The 20,939-nt window shown below is 38.6% G+C and overlaps 2 protein-coding genes across 4 annotated transcripts; both read right to left on the bottom strand.

Moving 5' to 3' along the window:
- Positions 1 to 791: 791 nt before the first annotated feature.
- On the bottom strand, positions 792 to 5,637 carry zgc:153990 (uncharacterized protein LOC768125 homolog). 3 transcript variants are annotated; one of them, XM_037749563.1, is made up of 5 exons: positions 5,396 to 5,637; positions 3,244 to 3,460; positions 2,367 to 2,786; positions 2,020 to 2,073; positions 792 to 1,932 (listed from the first exon to the last, which is right to left on the bottom strand). In XM_037749563.1, exons 2-5 carry the CDS (start codon positions 3,368 to 3,370, stop codon positions 1,490 to 1,492), a joined length of 1,044 nt encoding a protein of 347 aa, XP_037605491.1. In that variant the 5' UTR covers positions 3,371 to 3,460; positions 5,396 to 5,637; the 3' UTR covers positions 792 to 1,489. The 3 variants fall into 3 exon arrangements, with proteins under 3 accessions (XP_037605491.1, XP_037605493.1, XP_037605492.1); XM_037749565.1 differs by having other exon boundaries at positions 2,415 to 2,786; positions 5,396 to 5,634; XM_037749564.1 differs by lacking the exon at positions 5,396 to 5,637 and adding an exon at positions 4,932 to 5,125.
- Positions 5,638 to 7,937: 2,300 nt separating this feature from the next.
- On the bottom strand, positions 7,938 to 14,747 carry LOC119476230 (calpain small subunit 1-like). The gene is made up of 11 exons (XM_037749574.1): positions 14,573 to 14,747; positions 13,242 to 13,298; positions 13,110 to 13,146; positions 12,925 to 13,017; positions 12,696 to 12,753; positions 12,462 to 12,526; positions 11,104 to 11,172; positions 10,493 to 10,571; positions 9,700 to 9,816; positions 9,514 to 9,572; positions 7,938 to 9,419 (listed from the first exon to the last, which is right to left on the bottom strand). The coding sequence occupies exons 2-11, from the start codon at positions 13,286 to 13,288 to the stop codon at positions 9,393 to 9,395; spliced, it is 651 nt and encodes a 216-aa protein (XP_037605502.1). The 5' UTR covers positions 13,289 to 13,298; positions 14,573 to 14,747; the 3' UTR covers positions 7,938 to 9,392.
- Positions 14,748 to 20,939: the final 6,192 nt, after the last annotated feature.

Below are 20,939 nucleotides of genomic sequence, written 5' to 3' on the forward strand. Positions count from 1 at the left end.
AGGGTCTAAATATTGTACATTTGTGACATCACAAATGGACAGAAATCCTGACAGCTTGTTTCAAATGCAGAGTTTCTACATATGGGCTGTGTGTATTTCCCTGTGGATGGAGCATTTTGATACTATTACAGTATTTATACAGGACTTAAGACTGCTTTATAATAAAAAAACATTAAAATCTAACTTTTTTATAATATGGGACCTTTAAGTAATTAACTAGAGGATTGTGTACTTTCTTAGATGTCTTTCCTAGCAGATTCCCCAATGTAATATTTCCATCATTTACTCCTGATAGCAACTCCCTTCTTTCTTCGTCATTCTTGTTGTACTCTATAAGAACATGCTTGACTGTTTCCGGTTTATTACAGTGCGTGCACATTTCAGTTGGGTGCTTAACTGTTCTATGGAGTGTTTGGTTTATCTCAGACGGGTAATGACCATCCCTTCCCTTGGGCTCCCGCTCCGTATTCCACCAGCTCCTACATGTTTGGATCAGATTCTTATTGCACTGACTGGTGTTTTTCAGTATTTTTTACCTGGTTAAATAAAGGATATACTGTGTATAACAATCTATTGGATAAATCTCGACTATTAAGCAGTTCATATTTTCAAATCTAAGATGATTTGAAATGTATTATCTTCAGTGACGTCAGATCAGTTTATCAACAAACATCAAGATATGGACTACAAGCCAATAAAGCCCCTGAATCCAGATGATTTATACATTCTGACTACTGGATTTGTGAATGTCAGAGCACTCAGCAGACGCACAGCTATGAAAATGACTTCTGTTCTGTTTAAATACATGAGGGGTTTATTTCATATTCAAAAGAAATTATTGAAACTTTCATATTCAAGTGTTCATGTTTGCAATGTAAAAAACAAAATCAGACCATCACAACTTATTCAGTTACAGGTATTTTCAAAATATCTAACACACCTTATTTAGCTCTCAGACATATAGACCATATAATGGTCAGGTGTGGAAATCCACTCACCATTACAGTACATGTGATAATCTCCAGACACTGATGCAACTACAACTTATACTGTACAAGGACACACAATGGATTCGACTGACTTCAAAATCAAAAGACTCATTCTTTGCATGTCAACATTAAAAGAATGTAAAGGCTTTAAATGTGGTGTTTGCTTAATAAAATATGCTTTACAACATAAAGTGGTAGGAGTCTCACTTTCAGTAGAAAAAAAAGAAGAAGAAAAAAAAAAACCTCCACATGTTCTTTCTTTATGGCTAAAATCAGTTATTTTCTCAATCCATTTTCATGTAACCTCACAGACAGCAAATCCATCGATACGTTTCTACGAATACAGTTTTAAAATATAACAACAGAAAATCTGGTGAGTACTATCAAAAAGTACAGTAACCAGCAGTGGAGTCCAGAGGAACTTAAAGGTTCCTGCACCTGAAGGCCATGTATGTAGTCAGTGATACAACTTAACAACATCTCTGTCTGACACTCTGTCGCTATAACGCTGGCCGTCCATTCAGTTTGTCATGCATAAGCGCGATGGCTCCACCTGTGAAGTCTCTGAGAACCTGTACCGTCTCCCGCTGGAGCTGCAGCGACTCGCGCACAAACTCCTGCTGAGTCTCTGCCAGCTGCTGCACCGACTCAGACAGAAGCTCTAGGGAGCGTGAGACCGTCTCCAACAGGATGTTGGTGGCGTGCTGTTCTTGAAGGCTCAGCGATGCATTATGTAGCATGTTGTCTCTCGTGTTCTGCGAGGGCTGACCTGGCAATGGAAGCGTGGCCGATGAAGTCGACAGTCCGGAGGACGTCTGAGGTTGTCCTTGTTTCTGGATGCCGTTGTTTCCTTGGTGATCCTCGGTCGGTTTTGCAGCGCGAGTGGAAGGAAGCACTTCATCCCTTTGGTCGTCGTCTGAGTCTCCAAATGTAGGTTCAGGATCTTGAGTCAAAGAAAAAGGTGTTTTCTTATTACTAAAATATGTTGCAAAAATTCTTCTTAATTTGTACCTAAATCTTGACAACTCACCGTCTGTTGCAGGTACCTCGTACTGGACGTCAAAAGAAGGTTGTGAAGTCTCTCCTGCAACATCCAAAGCATTTAAATAAAACAGTTTGTCTGCTTTTTTCCCTAAGAACATCTTAATTAAGCTACAGTTTGTTTAAAACAGCAAAAAAGTCCCCCATGTGCCATACATTTATATCCTGGGAGCAAAATGTGAGCACTGTAGTTGCCAGAAATACTCTGAGAGGAGGGTGACGAGAATCTGTTCTAAATAACTTGATGTGTGTTATATAGACATATAGACTTCACTGATGTTTAGACTGAAGTGAAGGTGAGTAAACGCTGACTAAATGTTCGTTTTTAGCACTCACTCATGGTGTAGGAGGTCGGTGGGGGCATAGACGCCATATCCAACCCACCATTAGGAGAACTCTGCATTCCCATCATATCCTCCTCATCCATTTCTTCTTCCTCCTCTGGTACATCATCGTCATCTCCCAGGGGGCCAAAGTCAGCCGTGCTGTGGTCTTCCTCGTCCATCTCCAGGATCTGCAGCACTATTTTCTCAGTCTGATTAAGGTCTCGAGAGAGACGAGAGTTGAGGCCCCTGTGGGGCACCGTCCCCGACCGCATGGCAGCCACTTTCCGCTTGGTGTCGCACTTTAGATCGGACCATTTCTTGATGACCTCGATGACCTCACGTTGGCACTCCCCAATCTCATTGACACGTGCGGTAATCTCTGCCCATGTGCGCTTCTTCACGTCTGTTTGCACACCACGGTTGAATTTGCCTTTGGGGGGAAAAAACAAAATTACCTTAAGCACTTCCCTTAAATGACAATTTTATGCCGGTTAAAGTTGCAGCTTTTGGCATATGTGTAGTAACTTATTGTTTTGATATCACTGGTTACAGATTTTAGTTTTCTCATTATTAGATCTTTATGTTTTGTTCTGTTATTGTTGTTTTTATTTTGTCTGTATTTCATTGTATCTGTGCAAGCACTTTGTAACTATGTTTAGAAAGGTGCTATACAAATAAAGAGTATTATTATTATTCCCTTAAATGCCATTGTGTCAGTGATCAGGCCTCATACAGTCTTACTGTAATGTCTAGTATACCCTCTGCTTAGCTTTGTTTATTTGATGTTTTTGATTAACTAGCTACCGTGCAATCATTCATTTCCCAGGTAACCAGACACAAAACCTCAATCATCTACATCATGATTGCACTTGGAGACACATACATACCCACAACAACCATACGATGCTTCCTCACTTCATCCAACAGTATGTGGACTTCACTGAAGGAGAAGCGAGCTTTTCTTTTCTTGAAGCGAGTAACACTGTCTTGGTTGTAGTATATTGGTGAAGACATCCTCCCCACACAGTGTCAATGGGTATCCAGCTACTCTGTAGTCTCTGCTGGGCTTCAACTCCTCCAGATGTCTTGAAGATGGTTGAAGGCCTAGAAACCATCAAAAAGAACATTTGACTAAAATTATTACTGCAGAGAGAAACTTTTTACATCCACCAAATGAAGGCCAAAACATATCCAGGACTAAACGAAGAAATTGATTTAAGTCCGTTTCTGTAGTGGCTCTTATGCATGTGGTCTGATACTGTTGACATTAATGGTTATATATTATTACTTGTTATCTGTATATTTATGTTTTCTTATTTTATTTTCATTATTTCCTCTGCTTTCTTGACATCCTGTAGAGCCATCTAAGTGACCACATTTTGCACCTGAGAGTTTATTGGCCTCTTGCTCAGGTGTTTGCAATCATCAATTGTCTGTGTACTCATAAAAGGGGAAAGCTGTGTGCTGAGGGGGTTTCACCCTGAAGAAGGCTGCTACGTGTGGGTTTGTTACCCAATCTTACATATACCAGCATTGTTTTTAGCATTTCATGATGAGGAAGCTTAGCTCTGTGGTTGGATCTGAACTGGATGATCTGGAGGTGGTGGCAGAGGGGAGGATGAGGAGGAAGATGGACGCTATCCTGCAGAACCCCTCCAACCTCCTCCATGATGATCTAGTCAAACTAAGGAGCACCTTCAGCCACAAACTCAACCCCCCTCGGCACAACACAAAGCGCCTTGGTCAGTCCTTCATGCTGGTAGCCATCAGGCTCCACAACCAAGGCTGACCCCATATGAGAACTATGAGGACTTTAAGAACTTTAAACATGCACTATCTGCCTTCAAACATGCATTATCTGCCTTCAAACATGCACTATCTACCTTTAAACATGCACTATCTGCAACCATCTTGGACTCTAACCACTGCTGCACTTTACACTTACTTTACACTATACATCCTATATACCACTTCATAGACTGTACATATTACATTTATTTATTGTACATACTACATTTATTTATTGACGGATTGCACACACTATGTTCACCCATTCACTCTGTATCTTTTATATCTCTATTATTGTTTTTATATTTTTTGTATACCTTTACCTCTCCTGTGTTTCACTCTGTTTGCTGATGTGTGCAGATGTTGCTGCTTTGACACCTGAATTTCCCTAATTTTAATTACTAAGATTAATAAAAGGTTCATCTTATCTTATCTTATCTAATCTAATCATGAAATTCCCAATTGAATAAAGGCTTTTTTTATATATTGTTTGCCAGAAGAGTGCTTCAACTCCTCCAGATGTGTGTCAGGGAGAAGTCAACAACAACAAAGTTAAAACAACACAGGAGTATTAAAGATGAATCTGCTCATGTGCCACTAATGCAATGATTCATAAAGTGCACTTTGCAGTTCATATTTTAGACTCAGATTAAAGGATGTGCACGTTGAGTAGTATTGATGCAGTGAAAACTTCATTCAGGCTAATCAGATGAGCAGTGAGTTGATGTGATAGCTGCACAGATAATGAATGAACAGCATCCACATGTTAACTAACACAGTTACATACTGTAGGTCTAACTGTTCCCATGTTGTTCAGCAGTGAGATGCAGCAGGTTTCTGGTGATGGTATCATAGTGTGTGTGTGTGTGTCAGAGCTAGCAGTGAGAGACTGAATGGACAATGGACGATGCTTTTACACACGAGACAGCCTCGTTAGCTTGTTAGCTTTGTGTAGTTAGCTTTGCTCGCAGTTACACTCAAATTACACCTTAATACCCAAACTAACCTGGTTATTTATTTAACTAAGAACATTAACAACTCTTTCATTTCCCCCAATAAAGTGAAAAACATGCACTTCTATCTCTATTTTAACTCTAATGTTACACAACACCAGCTAGCTCTCTCAGCTAGCATGGGAGCTAACGCTGCGTTAGAGACACAAACATCTAGAGAAGCTCTTAGTTCCCTGTTACCTCACTTCAACAGGGCTGTATTAAAGGTAATAAAGAGTTAACGAGATGGTGAACATACCCCCAAGTGTAAAGAAGTTGGTGGTGAACCGTAGAGATAAACTTCCTTATGGAGAAGAGAGCTACTGTCAAGCTAGCAGGTCTGAAGCTAACGCTACACAACACGTGTCCGGTTAGCTGTGTGCTAGCAGTTAGCTCACTAAACACAGCTTCACAACATAATTACTCACAAATGTGATGGTGTTAGTGTGTGGAAATAGTACAGGGCCTTTAATTGTTGGTTTCCACTTGTAGTTTATAACAATAATCATGATTTATCTGGTGATTTATTTCTTTTTTTCCACCCATTGTGACAACGTGCTTTTATTTTGAAGGAGCACGCCTTGATTCAACCGGATACACCAGCGTGCACGCACACACGCACGGTGAGTGGAATTTAGTGTAGTGTTGTCCAGAGGTTCACAACCTTTTGTAACTTGAGGCCCATTTCTGATTAATAAACAATTTCCAAGGACCACCTTCCCAAATAAATAACAAACTGGGCTATAAATATTAAAAATAAAAAAATATATCTTATACTGTATATGTTCTTAATATATATATTCTTAATATGCCCTTGTACAAAGTATGTCTTCTGTGTAATTGTAATGTAAATGTAATTGTAATGTAAATGTAATATAACTTGTTGTTTTAATTGAGCTTCCCAGCAAAAAGTATTTCACACGTTTGTACCTGTACAACCGGCGTGACAATAAACATCTTGAATCTTGAATCTTATGCCACTGTCAGGTGTAATGACCCACACGAATATTCAGCTTATCCTCACCCATCACTGCCTTTTTTTTTTTTTTTTCAAAATGACAGTATACATGGTAACAGCAGAAAACATTAAAAACATTTACATACAAAAGAAGCATAGCGAAAACATAAACAAAGAGCTGTGACAAACATAAAAGAACAGAAATGAAACAAAACAAACATAAAATAATAAAAAAAAAACACACAATAAAAATAAATAAATAAGTAGATAATAATAAAAAAAAAACACGCGAGAGTATGACAATAATTTCACTTAAAAACATTAAAGATGTTGCATACATTCATTGTTTTCATTCCTTTTTTGTTTTGTGAGGAAGAAAATATTGACAAATATAGATACATTTCTTTCATAAATAAAAAGAAATTAGGCTTTTTTTGGGTAAATTTACACTTGTGAATGTGGAACTTTGCGAGAATTTAAATTAAATTAATAAGGAAAAAATGCATTACTGTCTTCGTCACTGTAACCATAGCAACCAAATATAATATTTCTATAATATAGTGCAAAATCTGAGAAAATGTTAACAATTATAAAATTATTGACATCTTTCCACAATTCACATGTATATTTACAGGACTAGAATAAATGAGAGCAAGTTTCAGGATGTGATTGGCAGAAGGAACAATTTACATCTATATGTCACTCTTTAACTTTTGTAAGAAACGTTTCACTGGATAGAATCTGTGGATCAATTTAAAGGACACCTCTTTAACCTTATTTGTTAGAAGGAGCTTTTGCGGTAAGGACCAAACACCCATCACTGCCTGCCATTATGAATCCAAAGTATTCAGGGTCATATTTCCTCACCACACACGGTGGAGTTTACTGGAGCAGGGTTGTCTCCAACATCGTTTTTTAGTTCCAAAAAAACACTCAATTTTGTGTCACTGCATCCGAGAACATTATGTCTGTAAAGGGGAGACTCGTGGGTACCCTTAGAACCCATTTACATTCACATATCTGGAGGTCAGAGGTCAAGGGACCCCTTTGAAAATGGCCATGACCGTTTTTCTTTGTCAAAATTTTGCGTAACTTTGGAACGTTATTTTCAAGCTCTTCCCGACAAGCTAGCATGACATGGTGACCAATGGATTCCTTAGATTTTGTAGTTCCATATCATACCAGTATCTAAACTCTAGCTTCAAAACTGAGCCCACAACAACCTCCGAAAGACAGAATAGCGGCCGTCAGATTCTTAAGAGGTTAATCTAACCATGTGAAGTACCTCCGCGGCCCACGCCCAGTGGTTCAGAATAGCTGGTGTAGTCTCTGATCCAATGGCTCCCTCACTCCTGCAGCTCTCTTATGCTTGTGGTACAACAACCATAGATGTATGAAGAGAACAACCCATGCAAAATATAAAATAAAATACTTCCACATGGAGCTGCATTCAAATGCAAAATCTGTAAAAAGGCTTTAACTCCCTTCTCGAGCATATAAATATTGGTTGGGTCCTATTTTTAATTCTGAATGGTCCAGTCCAGCCTGAATAAGATTCTATTAGTCACAGATTAAAAGTAGCATGTGACAACTGTTAGAAGTGCATCAAGAACCAGACCAACACATTTAACATACCCTTTTTATTCCAAATATGGCACAAGTATATATATTCTACCAAGCATTTTCAGTAACAGTTTAATGTGGCTAGAACTACACGATTAATAATGGCATCTTTACTATTGGCTGCATGCATTAGTGGCATAAACATATGTTATATATATTATCAATTCACACATTGTGCTGGCATTATCTGGGTGCAGGCATTTTTTGAAGTACACAGTGAGAAGTACAGAGGAGTGTTATGGCTAAGTTGCATTACCAGCACTGAATGTTAAAATGGAGAAATACTAGCCTGCCCAAACAGAACATTGTGTCTTGGGATGTTAATGTACATCACGTACTGTATGCATATACAGTACAGTGCAACTCTGATGCAAAATAAAGGCTGCGGTGCAAGTGTATCATAAGTCACACATCTACCTGACTTTCTGTAAACTTTAAACTAAATGGTGAGCTCTCCCACATTGTTGTTTTCATGAACAAGAATCTCCAGTCAGTGGGCTTGGGGCTGGTTTCACAAGGATAATGAACGGGACTGTTAGAGCAAACATACCTTTACAAAGCTGTCTAGCTTTTGTCTATCTGAAAGTCTCTGAAAAGGCGTGGTCCACACTTACCCGTTGACTTATTTTACCCAAATAAGACCTCTTCTCTGTGCTGACTAGGTGTGTACAGACTGACTCAAAGCCATTTCTCCAACACTACTGTTGCACTTGTTAGGGTGGGACGACTCACACCCTTGTGATTCTTATGAGTAAATGGGATTTGGTGAGCTCAAGTAATTATAATTCCCCCCATGTTCAACCTGTTCAGAGGTTTACTCAGCCATAACACCTTAAAATATGCTTTGTGCTGGGAAGTCCTCTGCTCAGGTTAAAGTCAGGTGAGTCGTGAGGTCACTAAGCTCCATGTACTAATATGAATGCGAGAGGTGTAACAAAAATAACAGCAGATACATGGAGATGTCCATCAATCACCTATACATGCCTGCATAATGCTGAGAAGGATATACTAGGTGGAAACAGCTATGTGGGTGGTGAACGAAGCTACAGCTTCACACGGCTAACCTCTGTCGACTCCAGCAGAAAATGTGTGCCTTGTGGAAGACTTTTTACTGGGACGAGTGAGGTAGGCTTTCCTGATTTTGCCAGCAGGTGACAAAGTCAGAAGGTGCAAAGTCAGAAGGTGCAAAGTCTTTATTTTTGTCCAACGTCAGCATGCATCATTGTGAAACCAGCCACATGTCAACGGGAGCTTCCTGCTTTCACATTAGGTTTTTTACAAATTTCACTGTGTATAACAGCCTGATGTTTGCCTGCCTCCTCTCAGGCATGAGGAAGATCAAAAGCAAATGCCAAACAAGCTGTCCAAATGACACCAATTCAGCATACTATCATCTTTATGCACCTGAATCATGTTTTGATCCCCAGCTATGGATACCGTTGTGAGTGCAGGTTTGTGCTTTTCTGGGTTGCTAATACAATATAAATTGTGTCTTGCAAGTATAAAGGAACAGTGAACAATCCACAACATTTGCATTAACATTCAGAAAGAAACCTGCACACACAAGGGATGAGCCGAATGACAGGAAGTTGTAGGGATGGTTGAGAAAATATTATGTACTGTGTAGAGAAACAAAGTGGGTCGGTGTAACACGCAGGAGAGACGTCGTCTAGACTCAAGAGTACATGGTCAACTGAAGCCACTGGAAAGACACAAGAGCAGAAAGGACGATTTTTAACAGTGAAGGTTTGCTATCAACTGAATCAAATGATATTTAAAATAACTGATCAGCTTACCTCCTTAACATCGACTTTGATCGTCCCGTTGTTATCCTTATCCAGGGTTTTGAAGGCACCTGAATCAGAACAGATGTTAAGCCTACAACACCTTCAGTTTAAGACTTAATCATTCTTATCACACAGATAAAGCTGCTAAAGCAATAAATAGATCCATTTGTTTTTGAACTAGTCTTTCAAACTTACGGCACATGGCATCCAGCCTCACGAGGCAGCCGATGTAGTTGTCAAAATCCATGTTCCCACTTTCATCGCTGTATCGGCGAATTATCATGTTGAACAGCTGGTCATTGAGGGGGAAGCCTGAGGAAGAGATGAACAGACTATTAAAAACACATCATAGCCTTAACACAAATATATGCAAACAACTGGTATGATATTCAAATCATTAACCCTTTGCACAACAGCTCAGAGATGAGGCTTTCTATAAAGTTCAGAAGCATTTGACTGATATTTGACTGGTGGCCCACACAGTATCTATCAAGGCGTTGGAATATTGGTTAAGTAGTTTATCTATGTAACTAACGTTCACTGGCCTTGACAAGACAATAGGGGTATGCCAGCAGAGGCTACGGGCTGACGGGGAATCGGCTCGTGGCTGTGCTTCAACTGTTTGAGAGACTGTGGACGGACGACCAAAATTTCTGATATGTCAGAAATTCATCCGACTGTCCGACGGCCGGTCGGGAGAAGTTAATTGGCCTCAGTCCCCCCCGTACACCGCACGGAAAACGACGCCTGACAAAGCTGAAATTTGCGGCTCAAAGTTCGGGCCAGAAACGGGCTAAAACCGTACAGTATAAGCCCAGCTTTAGTGATTTCAATAATTGTGCCGTAAGTACCAGTTTTTGTGTTTTGGAAATTGCAAAAAACTGTATTACCGATATTAATAAAGTTCTGTTTTGACTGAATCTTTTCAGCAGCTGTGCAAAAAAACATTTAATAACAATAGGGAAATAAAAAAAATAAAAAAACTTACCAGCAGCTCCGAAAGCGGCGGGCAGCTCATGTGCACCGATGACACCAGAGCCATCTGTATCATAGGATTTGTACACTCCCTAAACAATAACAATAAAAAGAGTATGTAAATCATTTATGCCATGAAAGTTTCCTGGTCAGCTGATTCACAACCTAGAAAGAGTAAAAGAAAAGTTTCTCTCTAACAACCTGTCAATGTGGGGGTAACAACTAGATTTAAATATCTATTTTACAATTAAAAATAATAAGGGAATTATGTTTTTCTTGCTCTGGTGGCAACAAGCACCAAATATGTGTCATGTCAATGTTACTAAGATTCATTGACAGGAAATAAAATATGTTCCACATTACTAATGTGTGCCCGTCAGTAAACACAGCATACAGATTTATGTCTATGTAAAACATGGCTGTTAATCAAAACAACAAGCACACTGTACATTCTAATCAAATTCCTTTGGAACCTCAATAAACAGCCGATACTGTACATACTTTAAGATACAGTGTCTTCTGTGTTCACTGTTACTGGAGATGATTAACACCGGCCACAGTGAAGTAAGTGTGGAGAGCAGAAACAGATGTGTAGGACAGATGTAGTGGGCATGCTGTACTCGCCTGCCATTTCTTTATATTGTTCCAGAGGTGTTTGAATTCATGAAAGCCGAGTTTCCCAGTGCTGTCACTCTGAAACCGCATTAAGGACAACAGACAACGTCTTCCTCTTTGGCTCCAGCTTGGACAAACAGTTGCATTACTTGTGAGCATGCTGTATTTGCCCAAGGCGTATTTTTACGGGACTTCCTCATTCATGTGGTGTAGAATTCACAGTATGGAATGACTGACTTGTTCACAACATTGCTGTTGGGGTTTACGCTACAAATGACATGGATCACTCCCATTTAGCCTCCTTTACAATGTTTTCTAAATATGCAATTAATATTGATTATTAATACATTTTCCAGCTCACATTACCGAGCTATGAACCCTGTTTGCACAAGCCAAGCATAGTCTCAGAGCTCTTTCGACAGTTTCACCTAATTGTTGCGATCATGGCCCCTTAAGCTAAGTTCACACTACACGACTTTCAAAGTCGTCAGACCGCTGTACTGTTCACACTACACAACTTACTGTCTTGTAATCGGGAGTCTGACCGGCGACAGGAGGTCACACACTAAAAGATCTTTCACCAGGAGGAATCCCCGATGAGGTCTCCAAACTACGTTTTGTCACGAAAACACACGCGAGAAATAAATACACGGTAAACGACTTGAAACCATACACCAGACATATGCGCTGATGTTGTTGTTGGCAGGTGTTTACAGAATAACCTGTTTCCACCTTCTGTTTTACTATTTATTCCTCCAGGTGTAACAACTTTGCTCAGGTTGCAAATGCAACACATCAAGTAAGTTCCTGTTGTTACAGGCGACCCCTCCTCCCCCAGGTTTCCCTCAACCCGTGTCTCGCGCTCTCATTGGCTGTAGCTCGAGGTCGGAGTCCCAGATAGGTCCAGATATTTAGCATGCTAGATATCTGGAATGTGTCCGCGAGGCGTCGGCGAGCCTCTCGGCTCACGTCTTTGAGCAGTACACATATGACGCTCGAGCTTTTGTCAGGGAGCTCCAAAACTGTCGGGGAGCGGTAAACCTGGGCTAAAGTCGTGTAGTGTGAACTAGGCATTACTTTTAGAAAATCTGACATCAGTGCTTAACCCCTCACCATCCAATGCTGCAGAACAAAGGGCTCGGCCCAATGTGAAAATGTGTTTGGATGGACAAATCATGGCAGTATTAGGTACCGTATGTCCACAGCCTTAATGAGTTGTGGGTGTGATGGAGTCTGATGAGACTACAAGTCCCTTTTCATAGACAACTGCTGTGTTTGTTCTATTCTGTGTATTTTTACTGTGCCGTCACTGTCAGCTTCACCTGGATTACACAACACATAAAGCCTACTAATGATAGAAAGGATACATCCATGACTGCCACCATGCTCCTACAAGACTCAATGCTGAAACCATCTGTCTGCAGGTCTCCACCTGAAATGCAAGAAAAACAGTCATTCATCATGTATATATAATTTAGATATACATAAGAATGTGTAAATATTGTAAAGGACTGAATCAGTATGATGAACCAAAAAAGAATTGCAAGAAATACACACAGGGATGTGTAAGAGATAGACTCTAAATATGGCACACGTCTTACGCTTTCCAACGATTTTGTTTAGGATGTTCATCAGCTCAGTTGGGCTCACTTCCATGTCCTATATGACAAATATTTAACAGTGTGAACATCACAAAGCCAGCAGAAACCTGTACAGACACCCAACTGTATGGTGTAACAAAATGGATGCTAGAGAAATGTCATTTGAACACCCTTTATACGTCTAAAGGTGTGGTTACTGCAGAGTAGTACAGGTGGACATAGCGCTCACCTCTCCAGCGAGCTGCTGGAAGACTCTGCGGAACTGTTTCTCCTCATCGTTCTCATGATGCTCAGCATATGCAAGCGGCCGGCGTGGTGGAGGCTGCGGGACAGAGTCACAGTAGACATTAGAATCCAGAGTAAGCAGAACAGTGACGGTCAGATAGAGCCGGTAATGTAATGACTGTCACTCACAGGGTCAGAGGGCACAAACTGGGCTGGGTCGATGTTGCTGCAAAGACAGGATCACAAACGAAGACCGAGGTTAAGCCACAAGATACCTGTTTTGTTTGGCTTAAACAGGTTAGACTTTGTGCAGATTCTCACCTGACAACATCAATGATGCCACCGATGAGTTTTTTGGCGAAAAACATCTTCTGTCAACTGTGAAGACAAGATGTAACATGAATTAGGCGGAAGATTTACATGAAAACACTCCTAGACTAACGACTTCAGCACCGTGGGATCATGGTTTATGCATTCCTCTATGCCGGAAGTGGAATAAAATAATTAGAAATTAATGGCAGCAGTGATCACTTGTGGCTAGACTAAAGCAGATAGAAAATATAAACCACAAAACTGACTAAAGCAACTTACTAGACCTAAATTACAACATAGATAGATAGATAGATAGTAACTTTATTGATCCAGAGGGAAATTCAAGTTCCATAGTGCAAAACATGTTAGTAAAAAAGTTAGAAGTACAAAGTATAAAATAATATACCAGATATAAAAATACAAGAAGATGAAGAAAACTGTTAAAAATGAATATAGTGCAGGGTAACAGCTGTGATACACAAATATTAAAAAAGTGAATATAGTGCAGAAGAGACTGTTAAACATGAATATAGTGCAGAAGAGACTGTTAAACATGAGTACAGTGCAGAAGAGACTGTTAAACATGAGTATAGTGCAGAAGAGACTGTTAAACATGAGTACAGTGCAGAAGAGACTGTTAAACATGAGTATAGTGCAGAAGAGACTGTTAAACATGAGTATAGTGCAGGGTAACTCCAGTAGCTCAGTCTATGAAAGTGCACTGTGTGCATTATTATCTGTCCTGCAGACAGTCCTCCTTTACATCCTGCAGTGTCAGTGTCAGGAGTAGATGGCAAACACAACATATACAGACAAAACAATGCTGACCCCTGTACTAGAGTAATAGCAATTAACTAGACCTACATTACAACATACTGCAGTGTCAGTTTGTGCAAGAGGTCTATTTCTAAAAATATAATAATGGAACAATTATTAATAAGAATCAGAAAGCAAAGTTGCACAGGTTTTAACAGCAGCACTGTTTCAGCTTGTTTAGTGGCACACCCTCTAACCCTCTACCAGGCTTTTCCTGTTATGGAAAAAAACAATCCAATACCACACCCAGATTGCAGAAAACAGCTCGGATTAGACAGGTTATCTTATTGCATCATACTTTAATAATAATAATGACATCTTTGCACTTCTAAAAGCCCACTAGCAGATCAGTAAAACGCCCCATTTCAGCTTTAACTTCTGCAGGAATGTAACTTAGACAGCCTGTGAAGTATGCTAGACAGATATCTATCTGTCACAAACTTGGTTTAATCACCGTGATTAACACATTTATCTAAATCTACATCGTTTTATGTGATAATCGGTCATCTAAAACTCGACGTTACCGTGAGGAAGCAGCTCTTTGTAGAGTCGATAGGAGGTTATTCAAGTTCAGCTGCTCTGAACTCAGCTAACAGCTAACAGCTAACAGCTAACAGCTAACAGCAGGGTCCGTCCGTCAACTGACGCTGCAGAGACGAACTGAGAGGCGAGAGGATAACCTCACTGTTGTTTCCGTCTTCGTTTGTTTTGGACATGCGCAGTGTGATAACTCTAAATGTAGGTAATACAGATAGTTTTATTTACAGTGTGATAACTTTAAATGCAGGTAATACAGATAGCTTTATTTACAGTGTGATAACTTTAAATGTAGGTAATACAGATAGCTTTATTTACAGTGTGATAACTTTAAATGTAGGTAATACAGCTTTATTTACAGTGTGATAACTTTAAATGTAGGTAATACAGATAGCTTTATTTACAGTGTGATAACTTTAAATGTAGGTAATACAGATAGCTTTATTTACAGTGTGATAACTTTAAATGTAGGTAATACAGATAGCTTTATTTACAGTGTGATAACTTTAAATGCAGGTAATACAGATAGCTTTATTTACAGTGTGATAACTTTAAATGTAGGTAATACAGCTTTATTTACAGTGTGATAACTTTAAATGTAGGTAATACAGCTTTATTTACAGTGTGATAACTTTAAATGTAGGTAATACAGCTTTATTTACAGTGTGATAACTTTAAATGTAGGTAATACAGATAGCTTTATTTACAGTGTGATAACTTTAAATGTAGGTAATACAGATAGCTTTATTTACAGTGTGATAACTCTAAATGTAGGTAATACAGATAGTTTTATTTACAGTGTGATAACTTTAAATGTAGGTAATACAGATAGCTTTATTTACAGTGTGATAACTTTAAATGCAGGTAATACAGATAGCTTTATTTACAGTGTGATAACTTTAAATGTAGGTAATACAGATAGCTTTATTTACAGTGTGATAACTTTAAATGTAGGTAATACAGATAGCTTTATTTACAGTGTGATAACTTTAAATGTAGGTAATACAGCTTTATTTACAGTGTGATAACTTTAAATGTAGGTAATACAGATAGCTTTATTTACAGTGTGATAACTTTAAATGTAGGTAATACAGATAGCTTTATTTACAGTGTGATAACTTTAAATGTAGGTAATACAGATAGCTTTATTTACAGTGTGATAACTTTAAATGTAGGTAATACAGATAGCTTTATTTACAGTGTGATAACTTTAAATGTAGGTAATACAGATAGCTTTATTTACAGTGTGATAACTTTAAATGTAGGTAATACAGCTTTATTTACAGTGTGATAACTTTAAATGTAGGTAATACAGATAGCTTTATTTACAGTGTGATAACTTTAAATGTAGGTAATACAGCTTTATTTACAGTGTGATAACTTTAAATGTAGGTAATACAGATAGCTTTATTTACAGTGTGATAACTTTAAATGCAGGTAATACAGATAGCTTTATTTACAGTGTGATAACTTTAAATGTAGGTAATACAGATAGCTTTATTTACAGTGTGATAACTTTAAATGTAGGTAATACAGCTTTATTTACAGTGTGATAACTTTAAATGCAGATAATACAGATAGCTTTATTTACAGTGTGATAACTTTAAATGTAGGTAATACAGATAGCTTTATTTACAGTGTGATAACTTTAAATGTAGGTAATACAGATAGCTTTATTTACAGTGTGATAACTTTAAATGTAGGTAATACAGATAGCTTTATTTACAGTGTGATAACTTTAAATGCAGGTAATACAGATAGCTTTATTTACAGTGTGATAACTTTAAATGTAGGTAATACAGATAGCTTTATTTACAGTGTGATAACTTTAAATGTAGGTAATACAGATAGCTTTATTTACAGTGTGATAACTTTAAATGTAGGTAATACAGATAGCTTTATTTACAGTGTGATAACTTTAAATGCAGGTAATACAGATAGCTTTATTTACAGTGTGATAACTTTAAATGCAGGTAATACAGATAGCTTTATTTACAGTGTGATAACTTTAAATGTAGGTAATACAGATAGCTTTATTTACAGTGTGATAACTTTAAATGCAGGTAATACAGCTTTATTTACAGTGTGATAACTTTAAATGCAGGTAATACAGATAGCTTTATTTACCCACAAATGCACAGTGAAAATGTGCAAATATCATTACACGTGTAGAAATAGATGCATAAACGTGTAGATATCACTTTACATGTAAACCTTAAAATACGTATTTACAGAGTTATGCATAAATTGCCCTGTATTTTTGTGGATGTGACTTTACACAACACAAATACAAAAATACATGTTTGTGGATAGTGAAATATTTGCAGATCATGGTACAATGTATTCTGTGGTCCAATAAAAACTTCCATACAAAGGGCAATTCAGTTTCTGCAGTCCACCGAGACATCTACACATTCTGCAATATCATCAATAATAGAGGGAACACAGTAGGTGGCATGTGGGGAGGTGCAAGATCAATAAAAATATCCGCAATAAAAACAACAAATACAAGAATAAAAACAAGACGAGATAAAAGAATAAAGGAATAAATAGAATAAAGTGCCAAGAGTATATTGCACTTTGCAAATTAGATTCCAGGAATGTACCTAATTGCAAACACGGACAACCATTATATGGTTAGTGCAAAATAACTTATAGTTACTCTGCGTTCAGCAGTTTAATGGTAAATCACTCCACTCAGGTTAATATTGTGCTCGTAAAAAGATTAAATTGCACGATTAACTAACGTTGTACAGTTTATTATTGTTAAAAATATAAAGATTATTTGTCATTCAGTATTTCTGATGAAATTATGCTGTGACTACTCTGCATACCATCTTAACAAGACGACATTTCCGGGATAGACGATTTACCTCTTTACAGCTTTATCATCTTTGTTGTATTTCGCAATTTTTCTTTTACTTTCTTTATTTATTAATTTATTTTTGAGGGGTGCAAACTCAGTTAAAGCATGTTCTTTTGACTATATGTTGTGGAAGGGGAACTGGGGAAGCTATTTTATAAAATGTAGTTTTCTGTGCTTGTATTGTTTAGATATAAAGTTGTATTCTACTAAGATGTTATGTTTTATCTAAACAAATTGGACTTCCAGTGAAAATGAGTTGAGTGTTTTGCCCCTTCCCCCTCAGGAAACAGCTCCAAAACATACAGAAGAGTAGGCTAATAGTAGAGGATTTTTTACAATACTCTGTAACAAAAAAATGAGGACATCTATTTTGAAACAGATTCACCTCTGTAAGTTAATTTAAACTTTGACTTCCTCACAGATAAATGATCCACACAGATATAAATGTTTTATGGCACATAAAGGGGAAAAAATATGGAACACCAAAATACATGTTATCAAGAGCTCGTTATCCTTAGAACATTATCATCACATTTATTTCATGATGTCTAATTATTTTTTGATATTTTTGATAAGATATTTTCTTTTTTTCTGTACTGTTTTTTTGATTGTATTTCATTGTTTTTATTGGATTGTTTTCCACTGTTTGGTTAGGTTTTTCTGGAAATTGTGTGTGCTTCTTTTGTTGTATTTTTAAAATTATATTAGTTTAGAATCTTCCTTTTTTTGTTTTTTTTTTCTTTCTCCTGGGGTCGGGGTGGGGGAGGTTCTTTGTATAAGCCTGTAGCTTCTTGACCTCTCCTGACACATTTCTTGTTTTTTTTTCATTAACTGGATTTTGTGCAGTTTTATATATGTGCAAATAAATAAAATAATAATTAAAAAAATGCATATTCTATCCAAACTTATACATCATACAGAATATCACAAATTACGTGTGTATATATATATATATATATATATTGTCATTAGGCTGTAGATTGTGAATTACATCATATGTTTTGTGTGTGCAGAAAATATAGATTTGTATATGTTGTTCTCCACTGTGCTTCTCTCACAGAGCCTGGTTTTATAATAGTTTTGTCTCAGGTTTATCACAGGGAGTGAGTCCTCTGATCAGGAAGGTCAGTCATTCTCTCACTCCGCTAACCATTACTGGATGATGGTGGTCCTCATTCAGCCCCCCTATGGAGCCTCCATGGAGCTCCTGCATGGCCCCTGGGCCCCTGGTTTGAAAACAGCTGCATTATAGTGACAGCGGAGGCCCACTGGAGCTTCAGCAGGATGTTTTTTTTTTGCCATTCAGCCTTCAGTTTCACTTTCTTATTTCTATAAATGAAAGATTTCTTTGGAGAAGAATATTTTTTATGGCGGTTAAACAGTTTCATAGAAGAAGTGGAGCACTGTTAAGAAACCCCACTAACAATCCCTCTGAAGATTTGCCAGTGGACTCGGGGCATATTTAAAAATGATAGCACACCACATTGCATAATTAAACACCGCTTAATGAGAACGGAGAGACAGTTGTGTTTTCATTTATTTTGACAAAATCCTATTCTCTGATAATTGGATCACATAAGCAGTGATTACCCAACACTTGTAATCGGTGGCGGACTCAGGCTGTCTGAGGGGCAGGGGCGAAAAAAAATAAAAAGGGCACTAGCTGCATGCGGTACGTCGGGCACCAGCGCACAGAACGTTTTCATGCATATAGGGCAGAATTTTACTAGATAACTAGAGTGCACTTCATCACGTCTTCTCCACTGGAAGGACAACCTAAAGGCACTTCATGATGTTTTCTCCACTGGAAGGACACACTAGAGGGCACTTCATGATGTTTTCTCCACTGGAAGGACACACTAGAGGGCACGTCATCGTGTTTTCTCCACTGGAAGGACACACTAGAGGGCACGTCATTGTGTTTTCTCCACTGGAAGGACACACTAGAGGGCACGTCATTGTGTTTTCTCCACTGGAAGGACACACTAGAGGGCACGTCATCGTGTTTTCTCCACTGGAAGGACACACTAGAGGGCACGTCATTGTGTTTTCTCCACTGGAAGGACACACTAGAGGGCACGTCATCGTGTTTTCTCCACTGGAAGGACACACTAGAGGGCACGTCATTGTGTTTTCTCCACTGGAAGGACACACTAGAGGGCACGTCATCGTGTTTTCTCTACTGGAAGGGCAACCTAGAGGGCACTTCATCACATTTTCTCCACTGGAAGGGCAACCTAAAGGGCACTTCATCACGTTTTCTCTACTGAAAGGGCACTCTAGAGGACATTTCATCACATTTTCTCCACTGGAAGGGCAACCTAAAGGGCACTTCATCACGTTTTCTCTACTGAAAGGGCACTCTAGAGGACATTTAATCACATTCTCTCCACTGGAAAGGAAACCTAAAGGGCACTTCATCGGGTTTTCTCTACTGGAAGGGTACACTAAAGGAGCACTTCATGATGTTGTCTCTACTAGAAGGGCAGCTTTACACAGACACTGAACAGCACCCCCCTCAGGTTTAACTGACTAACAAGGGATTGAACACGGACCACAAGAAGAGCTGAAGGACAGAAACTGTTTGTTCACACCATGCTGCCTGCAATGTAGCACCTCAAAAAAATGGCAGTTGCCGGTGTTTGAACATGCAGATTTTAATATGACTGTGAGTGTGTGTGTGTGTGTGTGTGTGTGTGTGTAAGGGTTGAATAAAACCAGCAGGTGGAGGCAGAGAGCATTTGACAGAGCTGAGTTATAGCACACACACATTACTGTATATTCTGCATTCAGCTTGCAAAAAGTAGGTACAAGTAATTCACATAAATGTAAATCTGTCTACGATTAGCTCAACTTAGCCATGGCTGATGTCACTGTTTTCCTTTGCTGATGTGAACCACTCCGTCTGCACTGCTGCCTTTTGGTCAGGCCTATAAAGCCCTCTCTGTCTGTCTGTATGTATTTTATTTTTGACATAGTGATATGTAGGTGGGCATCCAAAATTGCCATTTTAATCATGACAACAATCACCCCAAAAAAAGTGAATTTATCCGGCCGAGTGTTCTCTGACACTCTGACAATTGAGTCTCTTGTTCCTTGACTTGAAGACGGTGTCCGAGTCGGTCTCAGTGCTGTTCTGTTTTTATCATAGCTACATCTCCTCTTAATCCCTCGTGGCCAGCACTATCATGGTTGCCTTGACAGTGCAGACACTTCTCCTGTTCTCAGTACTACTATCCTCTACTCTCACCACACACAGAAATAGGATTCATAAATACAAACGCAACACGTCCATAAACAACACATCAAATCATGTTCAATTCAAAAGCATCTCTCTAGTTTCTGCCCCTTAAAAAAACCCTCATAGGACAGTGATCATGATTATGATTAAGCTTTTTCTTCCTGACCTCAACTCTGCAATTTTCCTCAAATTGACATTCAATTATTGTACCTTCACCTGCTAGCGTATAATCTGCCAAGCTATACTT

This window comes from Sebastes umbrosus, chromosome 17, assembly GCF_015220745.1.
Source record: "Sebastes umbrosus isolate fSebUmb1 chromosome 17, fSebUmb1.pri, whole genome shotgun sequence".
Classification (NCBI taxonomy): Eukaryota; Metazoa; Chordata; class Actinopteri; order Perciformes; family Sebastidae; genus Sebastes; species Sebastes umbrosus.